At 43.9% G+C, this 17,195-nt stretch overlaps 1 protein-coding gene across 5 annotated transcripts in view; it reads left to right on the forward strand.

The window, feature by feature from the left end:
* The window catches only part of SNAP47 (synaptosome associated protein 47), a 27,843-nt gene extending 11,939 nt beyond the window's left edge, over positions 1-15,904 (forward strand). For 3 of the 5 annotated variants that reach the window (XM_050709319.1, XM_050709318.1, XM_035554541.2), the window contains exons 3-5: positions 118-602; positions 4,074-4,204; positions 13,132-15,779. In XM_050709319.1, the coding sequence (XP_050565276.1) occupies positions 118-602; positions 4,074-4,204; positions 13,132-13,425 (910 nt within the window). In that variant the 3' untranslated portion in view covers positions 13,426-15,779. Of the gene's footprint in view, positions 1-117; positions 603-4,073; positions 4,205-13,131 lie in introns of all 5 variants that reach the window. The other 2 variants (XM_050709321.1, XM_035554542.2) reach the window with 2 other exon arrangements.
* Positions 15,905-17,195: the final 1,291 nt, after the last annotated feature.

Below are 17,195 nucleotides of genomic sequence, written 5' to 3' on the forward strand. Positions count from 1 at the left end.
AGAGGGCGGGAATCACTATTAAATGCTTAATCTGTGGTAACTTGCTCTGAGCTGTTGGGGCAGCACAACTTTCTGATGGGTTCTCTCCCTTCTAACTTCTAAACTTCTCTCCGCTAGGTTGTTGACGGAGCTCGAGTCTCCTTCTTGGTGGCCATTTAGCAGCAGGCTCTGGAAAGCACCATTGGAAGCCAAGCCAAAGGAAACTGCCACAGTTTCCGATTCAAAGAACCAGGAAGGAATCATAATTAGAATTCCAGTTATTATCACCCACAGAACAGACTCAAATGTCAAGCCAGGAAAACTCACGGTCTTCGCTTCTGGCCTGGAAATCAGTGACTGCAATTCTCAGGTCATTCACCGGTTTGAGTCAAAGGACGTGGACGATATCAAAGTTCACACGCCGTATGAAATCAGCGTCCGTCAGAGGTTTATTGGCAAGCCTGACACCTCGTACAGGCTCCTGTCAGCAAAGATGCCAGAAGCAATCCCCATCTTGGAGATGCAGTTCAGCAAGAAGATACAGTTTTTAGAAGACGCCCTAGGATTTGTCGGTGCCAGGAAGTCTCCTCAGGTAGATTTGGGCACCTCCATTTGGCAAGCAGGTATGTGACAGACAAAATGAGCTATCCATAAGCAGGAATGCCGTTCCCCAAAGTTTCCAAGTGGGTTTTGAGCTTGGAATAGGATACGGTGTTTGTAAGGAGAGTCCTCTCCTGGACTGTGTTTTACCCTGTGTCCTTCTTTTTCCAGTGGTCACCAGTACAGAACTGTACCACCCTGTGGGAAGGGCCATCAGGAATTTACTCTTATCTGACTGCACACTGAGTCCTCCGTCACTGCTCTTTTTCCCTTGGCAGTTTTTAGTTGGAAGCATCTCTTTTATAAAACCTGTTGCTCAGTTAAGTGTAGAAAGTTTCAAACAAAGGTGAAGTTCAGAAAGTTTTTAAATAACACGTGAGATAAACATCAGGTTAATTTTCACTTAATAAAAAATGGAATTCTTATTCAAGACCTTCAGGTGTTTGGATTTAGGAGATTTTTAGATTTCAGATGAGGTGAATGCATAGTTTAGTGGTTTTGAAAAACACCACAGGGACTGAAAGCCCTTCACAACAATAAGAATGAAAATCCTTACAGCTACTAATGCTTCTAAAATTCTGGGCAGGGCTGTGGTTTTTGTTCATTTTTGTAATCCAAACCTGGATTCACTTGGAGAGCTGTCTATTAGGAATTTATTTCTATTAACGTGCCTGAATCCTTTTTTTCCCCTAATTGTCAGTGACCAAAGAGGAAATCAGTGGATGGATTTCTTCCCAGTATGTTAAAAAAAAGAGTAGAAAAATGATACAGTAAAACAATAGATGAAGCTAATTCTATGCACAAAGCTGAAACTGGATTTCAGGAGGGAGGATAATGTTCTCTTCTCATCGAGTTTCAAGGGCCATAGCTTGGAAAGGCTTGTTAATTTTTAAGGAAGTCAGTCTTTGGGCATCTGGCACTAAAATGTCAGCACAACAACTTAGAGGAAAAACAACCTGCTGGTTTCTTAAGCACGGAGTTATTCCAGCAAATTGGCGTTCAGTTCCTGATGATCTTAAGGCTGGTTACATAAAATAATTGGTTATACAGCCCTACTGTGCTTAATTTCCCCGCTGCTCTGCTCTGTTTGCATCTGAGTCAGTGACTCAAGGATATTGCTCTCCTACCCCCACCTGCATTTGGACTGTTTAATTTGGAAATGTCAGGAAAGAAAACTGGAGGCTATGGAAATCCTGACTTCTGCAGCTCCACCAAAACCCTTGTTTGTTTCTCCCCTGGAGACTGCCGCTGCCCGCCTGCTGTCACAAGATGGCAGTCGAGGACTGGCTTTTTACCCTCTGCTTTTTTTTTTCCGTGGCTGCTCACATGGTGGAAATACTGATTTTTTTTTTCTAACTTTTCTTTTTGCTAAAAGCTTGGGGGGAGAAAAGGCTGTGTCTTATGCAGGCATGCCTCTGTGCACACACAAAATGTGTGTTTTCAGGTAGCTCCTGTTGGTTCAGAGCCTTGTAGATGTGTCCTCGCAGCAGAGCTACCTCTGGCTCACCAAACTGGCTCAAAGCCTTCTCTGCTCTCAGCAGCACAGAGACGTGGACGTTTCCACGACTGTCATAGTCTCATCTGGATCCTGGCTGTTTATACAAGTCCTGCCTTCAAGTTGTGTGTATTGCACATTTATATAAAAAAAAGTGCAACAAAACTCTGTCGTTCCTAAGAGTTCAGGCTTGATTTCACATAGAAGGGGAATTTGCAAAGTGTTTTATACGCGCTAGGTTATCTCAAACTATTTTTAGCTGCTTTGCATGTCTTTTCTGACTTTCTTTATTTTTGGACCAAGCTGGGTGGAGTGTTTAAATGCTGAAGACAGGGCAGCAAGGTTTGTTCTGTAACAGAGGCTCTTCTGTGCTGGATTAAGTCCAGCACTTTCCGAGCCAATAATGGCTGATAACAGCTACCCTAGATTAAAACGTGCAAGAAATCCTACAGTGTGTTAGCAGTATAACAATCTCGGGCAGTGCTGTCTTAATCCTATAGCTGGAGACTGGTATTTGCAGCTTTTTATCCCTTCCAAGGCTGCAGATTTTTCCCTGCACTTTGTTCAGAGGTTTCGTCGTTTCTCATCCTCCCGTGGAGGCAGCGGGTCCTGCAGTCCAACTGGGCGTAACAAAGCTAAACAGAATTGCTTTTTAAATGTTTCTGCCTCTTAATTCTCTTTTTCACTAGAAAATTGCTGAGAAATGCCAGATCCCCTGCCCCGTTCTTTCTGTGTGCTTTTGTTACGTCCCCCTCCTGTTCTTGTCCTCAGGGAGATGAATGGGGGTGAAACAGATGGATTTCTTGGCTTTAATGAAACAATTAGTGTACGGTGACACTTGGCTGATAAGAAACATGAAGAATCTTGTCTGGCTGTTCGCTGCCACGGGGAGCTCTGTCACCCTCTCTCCATTTCCCCCTTGGAGGGATACCACGGCAGGAATTTACCATAAGCAGCAGTTTTCGGTGCCTGTTTCTCAGCCCTTCACTGTAGCACTGGTACAGTGAATGCCTTGCTTGTCTTAAACCGTGATGGTGTCTGAGTCCAGCGACTCTCAGCCTGATAACCGAATAATTCCGGGGATTACCAGTTTGCAGTAACTACTTAAGAGGGATTTCAGGTTTGCTGCTCTGGGTTCAGCTTTGTCTCTGTTTACACGGAGAAGCAGCGCTGCCCCGAGCGGATGGGTGTTCGCTGCCAGCCAGCTGGGCACCAGCCCTTCGACGTGGCGATGAGCTCTGGCCTCTGATGTGCTTTCTGTCCCCAAGAGCTGCTTTTCTGTCCCCAGGAGCTGCCATCGGTGTCCTGCCCTGCCTGCTGGCAGGCGGCAGTGGTAGTGTTTGCCTCTTTCCTTCTCTTTAAGTGGGAGCGCTTCGGAGAGGTTTGCAGTGCCTCTAGGAGCTGAGATGCGTGTCTCGGGTTTTTAGGACCCAGCTGCAGCAGAAATAACCTTGCCTCGCAGCAAGGTAGTATCAGATACTGCAATAAGAGCTGCTGCTTTAAATAAAGAGCAGGGGACATGTTACGTACACCAGGGATTGCGCTCGGCTGGGGTAGTGTCAGCGTCACCCTTCTGTTTCCACGGTTCACCGACTAGATTCTTGGGCTCTGTCTGTGATACATCACTTTTAAGGTCTTCAATTAAAAAAGATTAAAGGGAAGAAGCAGTATCAGGGGGAGATTCCTTGTTTATCTGGCTGGGAGGACCTTGCTGCTTGCTGTCTGTGCAGATGCGTGCCCACAGCCCCGCATGAGCCCGTTCCCCCAGGTGCTGCCTTTAAGAGTTTCTCAGCAGTGTGGTCACCTCCGGTTTGGCACTGTACAAAACGGCTCAAACCCTTTCTAGAAGAGTTTCAAGGTTGAACCTGGCTTTTCTGCGAGCGTTTGTCCTTTAGCAAACTGCTGTGGAGCAAAGCACGGGTCAGCCTGTTGGATCCCAGCACTCCTCCCCGCTGCTACAGGAGATGGCAGTCTTTGACCACGGGAATTTCTCTTGCAGCCACGGGACTCCTGGGAGGAGTGGTGCAGCCCAGCTCGCCGGCGGGAGGCAGAGAAGGGACGGAGAACGACCAGGTTCAGCTGCAGAAGCAAGAGAAGGTTTCCCAGGAAGAGGCGAAAGAGCTTAAACAGGTATAAGCTGAGAACTTCCACAAGAGTTGTTTCTCTCCCTCCTTGTCCATGCTGACATGCGTGTTCTTACTTCATCAGAAATGTAGTCGTTGTCCTTGAAAAACAAACACACGTCTCTTGCTAAAATTAAAAGAAAAAACGTCCATCAAGCCTTTGATTAAAACACACTGATAACTTTCCATTTGTTTTTAACTATTTTGGACAAATTGGGGATTATCAGCAAAATCTATTAGATGATAGGGCTGTAATCCAAGGGAAATCCTTACATATAACCCGCTTTATCTGGAGAGTAAGAAGCTTAAAAATTAGATCATTTTTTATCTTTTTCTGTGTTTCCCCTATGCTATTTTACTCCTTTTAGTAAGAAATAGCAGTTCTGTTTCAGAAACACCCACAAGCCTGAGCAGTGTTTTATAAATGCCCAGAGAGAACCTGTAGTTAAGAAACAAGTGTGCAGCCCAGCAGAGCAGAGAAGGGGAAATAGGTTGGAGCTTCTGCTAGAATCTGTTTTAAAGTAATCCAGTCTGATATCGTGCCTCTAAGTGGCTCTTTAAAGAATTTCTTTCGTAACTGATGTTCAGAACCTGTTTTGTGTGGAATTCCTCTTTGTAGGACATGCTTGATTTGAAACACGAACTGTAAAAGCAAAGGAAAGTGGTATTGGTAGGTTTTTGGTTACAGCAGGTTTACTTGTGATCATAGACACATCAGAATTGGTTGAAGGTTAAACTTTATTCTTATTTATTTTTTTCCTTAACGTCTAATTCTCGTTTATGTTCCATCTGTAGTTTGATCATAGCATCACGTGAAGTTTTTGCGAAGTCTGTTGCTTCTTTGCCAAGCCTGCAGCTTTCCAGACCCCTTCTTTTATGTTGTAGTTGGGAATTAGACTACAGCACGTTGTCAGCTGAGTGCATTTGAGAGTCACAAGCACATAGCAGTGAATTAAGTGACTCAAAAATAAAACTCCTTGCACAAAAAGTATATTTACGAACAGTAACCCAAAATATAGCTGGGTAAGTGAGGGTTTAACTTCAGAAAAATGGGATTTCTGCAGAAATTCTCAGTGCTGGATGGTGGACTAGAAGCAGTGTTAGATGGCCAGTGTTACTTAAAACAAAATGCTTCAGGATTAACTAGAGCCCAAGAGACAATTGTGGTATTTATTTATACCACACCAAGCCAAGAATTTTTTAAACCAGTTAATGATTTGGGGTAAACTTCTGGGTTGGGAAGGGTGGGGAGAGGATCTGAATGCCAAGTTGACAGCCTATGAGTTGGCCTGATTTCTTTCCAGTAATTACTGAGCACCTGTTCCCTGAGAATCAGACCTTTTTAATCATCATTGCAGTCATTAATAATTTTAAAGTACATGCACTAATATGTATTAAACTGCTGTTTCTTTTCCTTACTAGAAATCACCATATAAATGTACCCTTTTAGACTGAAATTTAGTTATATTTTGGTTAAGGAAGCAAGGTCTTTTGAGTGAAATATCTAATTTGCACCTTTTCAAAATCAGAATGGGCTTTTAGCACTTTAAAAGATGAGAAGGGAGAGCAGTTAAAGAGCTTATCACCAAGATCTGTCATTTTATCAAAAAAAATCAGCACTTTCTGAAGCAGCGTTGACCTTTTGGAGGATCTTGAGGGAGAGTATTTTTTTAATCATAGTTGTACAAATATCAGCAATCTGTTATTCGTGCATGCATTGCTTTGTACAGCTATTAGGTATTCAGAAGGGCTAGTTGTTCCTCTCTTAAATGTCAGCTTTTCACCCCTATAAGTCTTGATTTGCAGCCAGACCCAGAAAAGCTGAATACTGCATTAAGGGTTATTGGTCGCGTGATACTCTTGAAGAGCCACAGTTTGTTGTATCTTATAATAACAACAAAAAAAGGCTTTCTAGGAATTGCTTCCCCGGAGCCAGTTCGGAACAGCTGAGCAGCAAACAGCCGTGGTCAGTTCTTGATATTATCAAAGCAGTTGGCTGTGAGTAGAGAATCAGAGGAAACGTAGGACAGGGGAGCTCAGCATCCTCCAACAAGTGATGTGAACGGGGAGCGAAGCCTCTCATCTGGTACAGGCCCGTGTTTCTCCCTAGCTGTTCCCAGGAGTTCTCCAAACGCTGCTTTTTCTCAGTGCTCTGGAGCTCAAAGCAGAGTCAAATAACTCCGTGGGGAGGCTTAGAGGAGAAGTGGAAGGGTGTAGAAGAGAAGAGGCACAGGATCGAAGGGCTGGGTGCCTGCTGGTAAATGTGGATTTGAAAGGTGTGAAGGCTGGGGATGTCTTCTAGTGAGGGTCAGGGGCAGCATCATGATAAATAGATACCACAAAGCCTTTCTGTTGAACCTCCTGCAATCAGAGAGGCAGAGGTCTTGAAACTACATCTGAGCAAGACATTTAATGGTTATCTAAGTTTATATCGAGGCTTTATCGAAGGTTATATTTGCCATGCCAAGTCTAGTTGTAGCTGGAAGCAGGTGAAGTCCATCAGGAAAGCAGGGCATGGAAATGGGAGCTTTGTCTTGTTTCCAGCTGCGTGGCCTTACAAAGTCAGTTGTGACTTAGGTTATAGGGTGCTCCTTGCTGAGGTGTAGCGTGCTGCTTAGACCCTTTTTCTCCCCCCCAAAAAATATGTGGCTTATCAATGAACAGGATGCATCGTCATCTGAGCCTGCGGCACGGGCTTGTCTTTGTTGCAGCTGCTTCCAGCTCCGTTCCTGTGCTGAGTATGAGCAGGATGATGGTTAATCACTTATGGAAAGCATTTAGAGATCAAATGGGGGAAATATTATAAATGCAAAGCATAACGTGCACTGAAAACCATGACACTTGTGGCATCACTTTGTGAATGAACTAAGGCTGTTGGAAGTCCTTGTGTTTGACTGCAAACAGTGTTTTTCTGAGCAGTTTCGTTTCTCGAGGATTGTGTACGACCTTTTATTCCCCGATTGTCTGTAATGTGAACATTTGCTTAAAAAAAAAAAAAGAAAAACAAAACCCACCCAACTACCAAAACAAAATCACAAAACCCCCAAAGCTCTGCTCTGTTCCCCTCATTACTTCTTATAAGACAAGTAGAACTCAGAAGCTGGAGGAGAGGAGTTTGTGATGAGCAGATTAACTGTTGACTTCTCTCTTCTCTCCTTTAAAAGAAAAGTACTTGCTGTGATGATAATAGCTGTTTTGCAACAGGAATTGTGAATGACACCAAAGTCCTTCTGTTAAAGCTGGAAGCTCTGAACAGCCTGCAGTTGTGACTTCGTGCCTGAGTAAAAGACATCGCCAGGACACGGTGAAGGGATGTTTCTGTTAAAAGCAGAGCTCACACTGCCACAAACTCCATTCCTAGCTGTGCTATAGAGGTGGAGGAAGAAGCCTATGGAGTTCCTGTGGTCTCTGGCTGAGCCTCTGCCTACCGCCTCGTTGCGGCTGACATAATGGCACTGGGTGTGGGAGGGGATGGGATAATATTAGCTTAAGGGCTGTGGTCGAGGAGGGGGAGTAGTTCTGCTCGCTAGATTTGAAATTGTTTTGCCAAACCAGTGCTTTCTAATTTCCTCACGGGTTCCTGCCAAAGAGCTGTTGCCCTGATATTTACTGTGTCTGCACGTGACACATGCCGTGAAGACAGAGATAGCGTTAAAGTCGTTAATTCCAGAGCATCTGGGGGGGAAAAACACATCCCGGTGCTTCCTCGATGTCTCCTCAGGTCTAGAAGGTTCCATTTCCATCTCTTCCTACATTCAGAGCCTCTTCAGTGTTTATTTACCCTTTTATCGTGCCATCATCTCAGGAAATCACAACCGTTAGGTCAGAGAAAAAGCGTTTTGTTGAGGAACCGTTTGCTCCAAGTGCTAAATACCAAATTTGCTCATAGCATGGCCTTGTTCCACGGCCAATAGCAAGCACCAGGCAGCTGATCTTAACAGACATGTGTAATGATCGTGCCCTGGATTTTGTTTTTTGAAGGCACAATCTGGGGAGAGAACTGAGGTCCTCACAGCTCATGCTTTGTATTTGCTTGTGTGTAACTGAAATATTTCGTGATAGCAAAATAAATGGTGTTAAAAAAGCCTGGGAAACTGTTTTTGTCACAGCTGCTTGGGCATTTTTTTTTCCAGACAAGGCTGGTGGTGTGCTAGTGCCACCATCAATGCTTGGTGCTAATAGAGAAAGTAAGATAGATAAAAATCAGATTTGGAAGAAAACTATTCTGTTTAAAATTATGTATCAAGAAGAAATAATGGGAAAAACAGGTGAGGAAGCATAAATGAGGAAGTAGTGACCCTTTCATGCTTCTCTAAGAGCTAGTACTGTAAAATGTCTACCGTTGTGCCCTTCAGAGAGAAGAGACCCCTTATCCTGGCAGGCTTGCCCATTCCAGCATTTGCTGCTCTCAGTTTTGTGCTACAAGAGAGCCCCCTTTCCTAGAGCAGTCAGAAGCACTTGTGCTGCGCAGGTGCAGAGCTTGGTTATTCACGCACCAAATGCAGCCCTTGACCAGGCAGAAAAAAATGTGTAAGCTTTGCAGAGCTACAGGCAAGCACCGCTGGCAGCAGTCGGAAGCTACCCAAACAGGAGTGTTAAAGCAGTGTAAATCCTTACATTTTTGTTAGGGTAAGTTACGCTTGTGACATTAACTTTGCCAAATCTCCTCTAGAGGCTTATGCTGTGGTGGTGTAAGGTGGTGCTGCTCCCTGCTGGCCCACAGCCTGTCTACAGACGCAGCTGCAGAAGATGTGGACAGCCCCTTTTGTTGTTTCGGTGCTGATCACTCATTCCCTAATGTGGGTTTGAGTTTATCCTGGGACTGTGAGTTGGGATTTCCTAGGTTCTGTACCTCTTCTTGCTCTCCTGAAATATGTTCAGCACCCGGGTGGAGCATGGCATTAAATTGTCACCATCAGAGCCTGTTTGCACCACAGTTCAGAATACTGCAAAGGACAGTTTGTTTTCTCCTAATTACAGGTGAATTTGGCCTGGGAGGCTGCATCCACGAGCCCTTTCTGGTTACATGTGCTCTGCTCTAGCGTTCAGACCTCATCTCTGTTGCACAGGCGAAGTGAAACAAATTAATTGAGGATTTCAGGGAGTTCAAAGTACAACTGGCAGTATTTTCTGCACTCTGACACTTTCCATATTTTATTTTTACCACTGGATACTCAATATGTGGAGGTGCTAGATCATATTTCACAAGCTTTAGATTAAAAATGACATTATTATGATGACATCTCAGGACCCAAACCAAGGTCAGGTCTGCATTGTAAGGCCTCTGGGGTACAATGTCATTGTCAGTCTGTGCCTGATGCTTTGGGTCTAGGTCTTCAGGTGATCTGGTGAGCTGGTAAAGTAATGGGGTTAAGTACTGAGGAGGTTCATGGGACTTGAGGTCCTCTGCTGTCGTTTTAGCTGTGTCTGCACAGCACTTGTTTCCAGCTGAGCTGGGCACCTCAGATCCTACTTCAGACAAAGGAGGGGGAACTGGGCGTTATTTGAACCCCTCCTTGAGCAGATGGATCGGTGAAACAAAGCAGAGGAATCACAGCCTCAATTGCAGTGCATTGCCAAGCCCCGCAGGCTGTACAGGAATTACGGGATCACATAGCATGGATGGACACCTATTGTCCCAGCAAGCTTAAATCTGCTGTGGTTGAAGGTTTGACGCAAGACACATTTCTGTTTTGCAGCCTTATTTTTTAACATCCTGAAGAGACAAGGAACACAAGTGCAGAGCTTTAAATGGGAAGAAGCTGGGGAATATTCAGGAACTTGCCTGAAGTTGCTCAGAAAATCTTGGGCATAGCCAGGGCACGAAGTCAGACTTTCCAAATTATAATCTGGTCACATAAATCCCAGGCTGTCCCAAAGTGAGGTTGACCAGTGCCTGACAAAATGTGCCTTTAAAATGCATCTTCGATGGGCTCGTACCTGCTCTTTAGCTCTGTGTAACAGATAAAGGGCTTCACACGGAGTTTTTGTGTCTTGGTTCATGGTCCAAAGTGCAGGCTGGCATGGAGGGTGCTGCAGCTCTGAGCAGCTGGCAGGACTGGAGCAGTGATAACTGGACATCTTGCCATCATTTTGCCTTGCAAAAACAGTGACCAGCTTTGGCCATGTTTCGGATTCCAGTAACTCTTCCCAGCAAGCTCTGTGGGCTCTGCTGGAAAAGCACCTTACCTGGTTCCTTTTCTGTTCTCAACAATTGTGTCTTTTTCTGTATTTTCAATGCGAAGTCTGCTCTAAGGAATGCGGAGCCTATGAAATCTGGTTTGCAACTAAAAAGAAACTGTTTTTCATGGCAAACCTGGGCCGTTTTTGGCACAACGTTAACTTAGAAATGAATGGAGTGCCTCTTGGAGAGGTAGGAAGGGGCAGTGTCCCTTCCTGCACCCTGTTGTGGCAGCCCCCCCTTGCTGTGTAGGTGTCTCGGAGGAAGTTACACGCATAGCACGTAACCCCGCTTATCTTCTGCACTCAACAGATTTCGCAAAATAGGGTGGCGTGGGTGAGGATGTTGCTTGGGACAGCTGAACCTGCCACTGCAAATATTGCGGGATATGCTGAAGGAGCAAAATCTCTCCTTTTTTAAAGCAGCACGGAGATTTAAAGTTTTTTTTTGGAGTGGAGATGGCAACCTGTACTCCTTTCTGTCGGCTGGGCATCGGAGCTAGCTCTGCTCTAAGTCAGGGAAGTGGACCAGGAGAACCTAAGAGCTCTTCCATTCTCAGTTATACTGTGACACTGTGAAAGCAAGGCTGCTGGCCCTGTTGCTTGGAAGGATTCATTCCATGTAGCACTTTCTTTTATGTATTTATATATATGCTTGCAGAAGCAGCTTGAGGGAAGGACTTAGAGCTCTTCCCAGTTCCAAGCAGTAAACGTACTTCCTCAGGAGAGGCAGGACCTTATCTCAGCCCCGTTTCCTGGCTCGCACACAGGATGGATCTGATCACGTCATTTTTCTTTTTGGTGCGTATCCCACACGTGTCTGTTACCTCCAGTCTGGGGAATTCAGTGACAAGTAACACTTCAGCAACAAGTTTCACCGTTACAGCGAAAGAACCCGAAGTGTTTCATTTGGGACAGAAATAGTGTTTTCTTCACTTGTAGTTTTGGTAAGAACAGAAATAGGTAGATTAGGCTTGATCCATGGTTTGCTTTGTATTTCTGCTTTGGCAGCCAAATTGCAAAAGCAGTTATTCACACAGCCGTATTTCTGGCCACTTGTGATTTATGGAAGGAGCCGAGAGATATTTTACGAGATAAATCTCACTACTGTGGCTGACGTCCAGCTCCAGTCAAAGAATTCTGTCTGCATAAAATTCCCCTGCCATTCTGGTTAGATACAGTGCTCCTCGCTGCTTTTCTCTGACCTAGCTGCAAGTGGTGGGGTTGCAGTGGAATTCAGCCCCACGCGTGGACATGGGGCTGCTGCTGTTTCATAGCAGCTTTCTGGGGGCTGATCTATGTTGTAGAAGAAAAAAATGTTCTATGATTCTATGAAAACCAAGAAAACAGTTTGCCACTTGTTATGCAAAAATAAATGAATAAACAGGTGTGTGGAGGACAATTTATTTTCCGTATTTTAGCAAAAGCCCCAGATTTCTGTGAACTCCACAGGCTGTAGTTCTGGTATCTTAAGTGTTGTTACATAGATGCTTAAGTACCACAGCAGCTGATGTTGTAGGCTGCTAGTGCTGGGAGAATTTGTTGATAATTAAGTAATAATTGAGATTATTACTGCAATTGATGGGATGAACTGCTCACGTTGACCAGGCAGGGGGTCCACCCTGTGGATGCTAAAGGAAGCAGATCGTGTAGGCCAGCAGAGACAGCCCCTTTATGATCTGAAGGAACTGCGAGGCTGCATTTCCAGCTGGTATGATGTGATGTAGCTCTGCTTTCCAAATCTCCCCCTGATACGTTTGAAGGAAGGCAGCAGAGGCTTGCCTGCCTACCAGGTGCTCTCAGTTCATGCTACCAGGATTGTTAAGGGAGTAGCCACAAGAGGGAAGAAAAGGCAGCAATGTAACTCGTGCCTTAGATTGCTGCTAAAAGGAGCCAATGTTACAGGGTAAGAAATTAAGATGAATTATTTTGTTTTGTTTGTATCTCTGCTGTTGGAATCAATTGTGCAAACTGATGAGAATTAAAGTTGAATAGGTCCAATAAGTCAGTGTAGGGTGGCTACGGATGTCTTCTGCCCTTAAGAATGCATCAGCTTGGCTCTCTCCTTTCACTTTGGAGGCAGCCTCCTGGTGGGAGGTTGGACTTCAAAGGTCCCTTCCAACCCAAACTATTCTATGATTTTGGGTACAGCCAGAGCTAATTTGGCCTCCTTGACATCCCTTCATACAGGACCATGCGCTCGTACCTTGAAAATGACTTGCTTGGTTGCCTAAGTCTCACTTTTTCCCTTATGTACTATTGTGGTAGCAGTACTACTTTACTACTTCCCTGTAGTTAAGCAAATTTTCACGTCTTTTTACCTGATTTCTGCCTAATCTTGCCACACCTTTCGCTGTGTGATTCATTTCTGACATTGCAGCAGCTGTGCTCTCTGTCCACGCCAGCTCTCGGGGTGTGCAGCATCTCAGGACAAGCTCCATCTTTAGATGCAGACCTGCCACGGAGATGATAACAGAATAGCCAGAAAGCTGGCCTTTATGCTGATTTTTTTTTCTGATTTTTCCATAAAACCCTAACTTCTCAGGTTTGAGTCTTCTGGTCTTCAGTGCATCGTTACACATCCCACTCCAGCTTAACAGAACAAGAACTCTGTCTTTTTATCTGGGATGCCTCCAGAATGCTTCAGGGCATGACTTCAAATTATTTTGTCCTTTAGAGCTATGAAATAACCAATTGCCCTTTGTCTATTACACTTCTCAAAGAACTGGCTGGTCGTTCGCTCAAAGCTCTCAGCCTTTTCTCCCAACAGATACTGCAGAAGCTGAAGAGCCTCGCCTTGGAGACAGAAGCAGAGCTGGAGAGGCAGGACGAAGCTCTCGATTCCATCACTACCTCTGTGGACCGTGCGACGCTGAATATCGACAAGCAGAACCGCAGGATGAAGAAACTAACGTAGCGCCCCCAGGAGCCTGTGGGGATGGTACCACAAGGAAGAGGGGAGCAGGGAATTGTGTTTTTAAAGACTGTTTCTTTACAGACTTTGCGTGGGAGCTGTTTGCAATATTGTCTGGAATACAATCCTGTTGATGTCGAGTTTCTGATAGTTCTGAAAATGTTTCCAGACTCAGATGATGTTTGATGGCTGCTCTAGGATTAAAAAGGCCAAGCCTTTTAATCGTGGTGAAACAGTGATAGTGGCTTCTTTACTACAGAAAATCTGTAAATACGAGGGGATGCAATTTCATCAAAATGAACTTTTATGCTGTTTTTTTATGTTGTTGCTTTTTAATTATTTTTTTTAATGCAACAAAGAAGTGAAATGAACTGCATATGAGACTACTTTAGGTGATTACAGCCTATTAATTCTATTAATTCTCTCTCAAGGTCTTTCTTGAAAATAGTTAATAGCTGAACTAAGGGCCAGATGTCCAACTGCAAGTCATTGAGGCTTTTTTTTTTTTTGCAAGTTAATGCTGAGGTGAGTAAATGATGGTGATAAAACCTTGTGTTCACTGAACAAGTAGTTTTAATAGGTTTTGATCAAGTTTTTAGTGTACCCAGAAATTTTATAAGAATAGTGAAGGCTTAGTGGCCATAGCTGTCTGTTGTGCCGTGTCCTGGGAAATCAGCACACAAAGTTTAGTTAATGTCCATGTATTGGTAAAGACATCATCGTAAGGTACAGTTCTCATTTTTTTTCCTTCATTGGATAAATGTTTTGCTAACTGAAGTCACTTATAAAAAATAAGTGTCCCCAAAAAGGGATTCCTGATCTTTGATGATCATCTGCACCTTTTTATTTGTTTTTATTCTTCCCCTGTTCACTTCCCCACACAATCAGGGAAAGAATTGATTCTGGAGTGAAGGAAGTAATTTTCTTCATGGATGAATTTATTCGGTACATCTCTTGGAGTGAGTGCACTGTGTGTACCTCTCACTTGCACATCGTGGTTTTATATTTTTGGCAGTAGCCTGACAGATGCATTGTCCTCATGAACACGGTGTTTGTTTAGCGTGGTGCCAAACTACCTGGTGGGAGCTGGGCTGGTGGAAGGTCTCTTGTACCTTTGCTTCTCAGTACCTTCATTTTCCAGGGATCTCCCAGATGTTTGACTCTCCATATGGGAACTTCATGTGTTGTGGGGAGCATCATCTGGTTTTTGTGCATCTACTTCAGGTTCATAGGCTTGGGGGCCTGTGGCTGGAGCTGTAGACATCTCTGTCATTTTGCAGTTGTAGGACATCTGCCTGTCTTGTGGTTATTATTTCTTTGCACTGATGAAACTGGTGATGAAACATTTCAAGACTTCTTGTAGCCCTGTATATTTAAAATCACAAGGAATATTGCCAATTGTTCTCTAACAGGTTTTGTTTACAGTTAGCTCCATTGAGACTACAGGACAGTGGAGACCTTTTCCCCTCCTAACTTAGCAGACACAAGGTAGGAGGGATTCTAGGTAATCCATACCATAGAATCATAGAATCATTTAGGTCGGAAAAGACCTCTAGGATCATCTAGTCCAAAAGGCAGACTTGCTGTTTACCGCACATTTCATCAAGTCTTACTGTTGACCAGCTATTTTGTTCAAAGTAGCTGTTGTAATCTTTTTTTTTTTAAACGGTTTTGTATTAAAAAAAATCTTGTATTGCTTTCAAATACAACCCACAACCTTGTTGGTGCAGTATTTTTAACTCGTGAAGCTTTGAACTGTCTATTCACTGATAGCTGATGTGAAATTTTCCTATTTAAGAGTAACTCAGCCTACCTTTTAAAGAAATATATGGTAGATCACAGAATGTGTTGTTTTCAAGACCTTACTCTACCTTGCTTTGTATTACTTCAAATTAGTTTGTTAGTACTTGAGGAAATTGTACTTCTGCACTGCAAGTCCTTCATTTTCAGTCCAAGTTGTTACTGGCATGCACTTTACTTATTTGCTGAATATGGTGAATATATACACATACACTGTGTACTGTGAAATAAAATACTGTCTGGGGTTCTCTTCCTTGTTTGTTTCTGATACCCAAATCACTGTTGTTTTACTGTGAAAGGAGCATATGTTTACATAACTATATCATGAAGTTACAAACATACTTTTCACAAAACGTGTGTTAACTGAACCTGGTGCTGACTGGGAATGGATCTCTACACTGAATTAGTCCAGATCAGGACTGCCAAAAGTAAATACTAGTTGCACATCGTTGAGTGTAGCATTCTTTGTGCCATGTTTTTATTGTTGTAGTTTCTAACTCTAGCCGTTGCATCTGATTCAGTACCTGTAGTTTGTGTTAGTCTGTGTCTGTGCTAAAACAAAGTTGTAACGTGGTTTGTAAGAAGCGCCCCATTCTAGAGCTGTACTGCCTAGCTGAATTTCACATGCCTGGAGGACTTCCATTCTGTAGTTTCTTATTAAATACCTTGTAATAGTGATCTTCTCTCTTGCATTCATTTGGATGAGAAGTGATGACACATGCTCTGTCCTCTCTGTTCTCATACCATGGAACTGAACTCACTGTAAAACTTCTCACAGGATTGTATTTTAGGATAGGATGTTTTCTTTTTATTAAAAAAAAAAAACAAAATAAAAAGCAAAATATTAACTGGGGGAATATTATTAATGTACTTATCAGCCATCAGCAGACAATGAGTTGGGTGAACATGGGCACGATGCACGTGGTGGTTGGTGCTCTGTCCTGGGGACTGGTGCCCAGGAGCTGCTCCAGCTCTTAGTGGGCTGGGAACTGCTTGGGTATGTCACAATGTGAACAGCTTCAAGGTATGCAAGTAAACAGGTTTTACTCCAGTCAAAACTTCTCTTACTACAGTGATTTTGGTTCTGTTATAGCCAAAAGTGCTTAGAAAATCCAAAGTTTCAAACCCAAGTCATGTTGTTTTCCAAATAACGTCACAGATCTGGACCAGCACTATGTGGGGAAGATGCAGCAGGTAACATGCAAAACAAGATTGTTGTCCTCAGTTCCTCATTGATGCGACTATTACCTACATGAGGCTTCAAAACATACTTTTAAGATAATTTATGCCTTTTACATGAACAATTTATAACGTCTTTGATGTCTTTTACTATAATGTGAAAAGTGAGGGCTCTGTCATTAAGAGACATAATATCAAAGCAATACAAGGGGAGAGTCTAATCTTAAAGGTATTACTTGGAAAGGCTTTTCAGCTCACGCAGAACAGAACTAGATCATTCTGTATCCTAGGGTCAGGTTTTAATCTGGTGTCTGTGGCAGTGATGAATGGGCCTGAAATAGCCAGAGCTTAAATGTATTTCTGCATGGGAGTTTGGATGTCCCCTGGGGGATCGCTGAAACACCGGTAACAAGCACAGCGCTCTGCAGTCCTCAGGCGGGTGCTGTAAGCAGCTTTTTCAGGCAATTAATTGAACTAAAGCCTTGTAGTAGCTGTCTGTGTTTCCAAAGCCTGTGCTTTGAAACAACTGGTTTGCTACTCACAGAAGGAAATGGAGCAAAAGGGCTTGCAAGTGTTGAAGCCAGCGGTTGGGAGAGAAGGGGGCTGCATTTAGCTGTTAGGGTGGCGGGCAGTGGTGTCTCTTGCGTCTCCTCACCATGAGCAATATCATACCTCAGCCTGCTGGAGGGAAAACGAATCTTGTAACTGTCCTAGGCACAGGTTTATCAGCTGGACTTTACAGAGTAAACAGCACCTGGCTTCCCTGCTGCCCTGGGCTTGTGTGTTTGCAGCTCGGCACAGGGCTCCTAAGGGGGCTGCTCGTGCTGTCCACCCGTGCACCCTTCAGGAAAACGCTTTGCCCACCTGCCTGTGACAGCAGCACAACATCCTCTCGCTCATCCCAGCCCAGCGAGCCCAAGCAGTC

This window comes from Cygnus atratus, chromosome 2 (assembly GCF_013377495.2).
Source record: "Cygnus atratus isolate AKBS03 ecotype Queensland, Australia chromosome 2, CAtr_DNAZoo_HiC_assembly, whole genome shotgun sequence".
Lineage (NCBI taxonomy): Eukaryota > Metazoa > Chordata > Aves > Anseriformes > Anatidae > Cygnus > Cygnus atratus.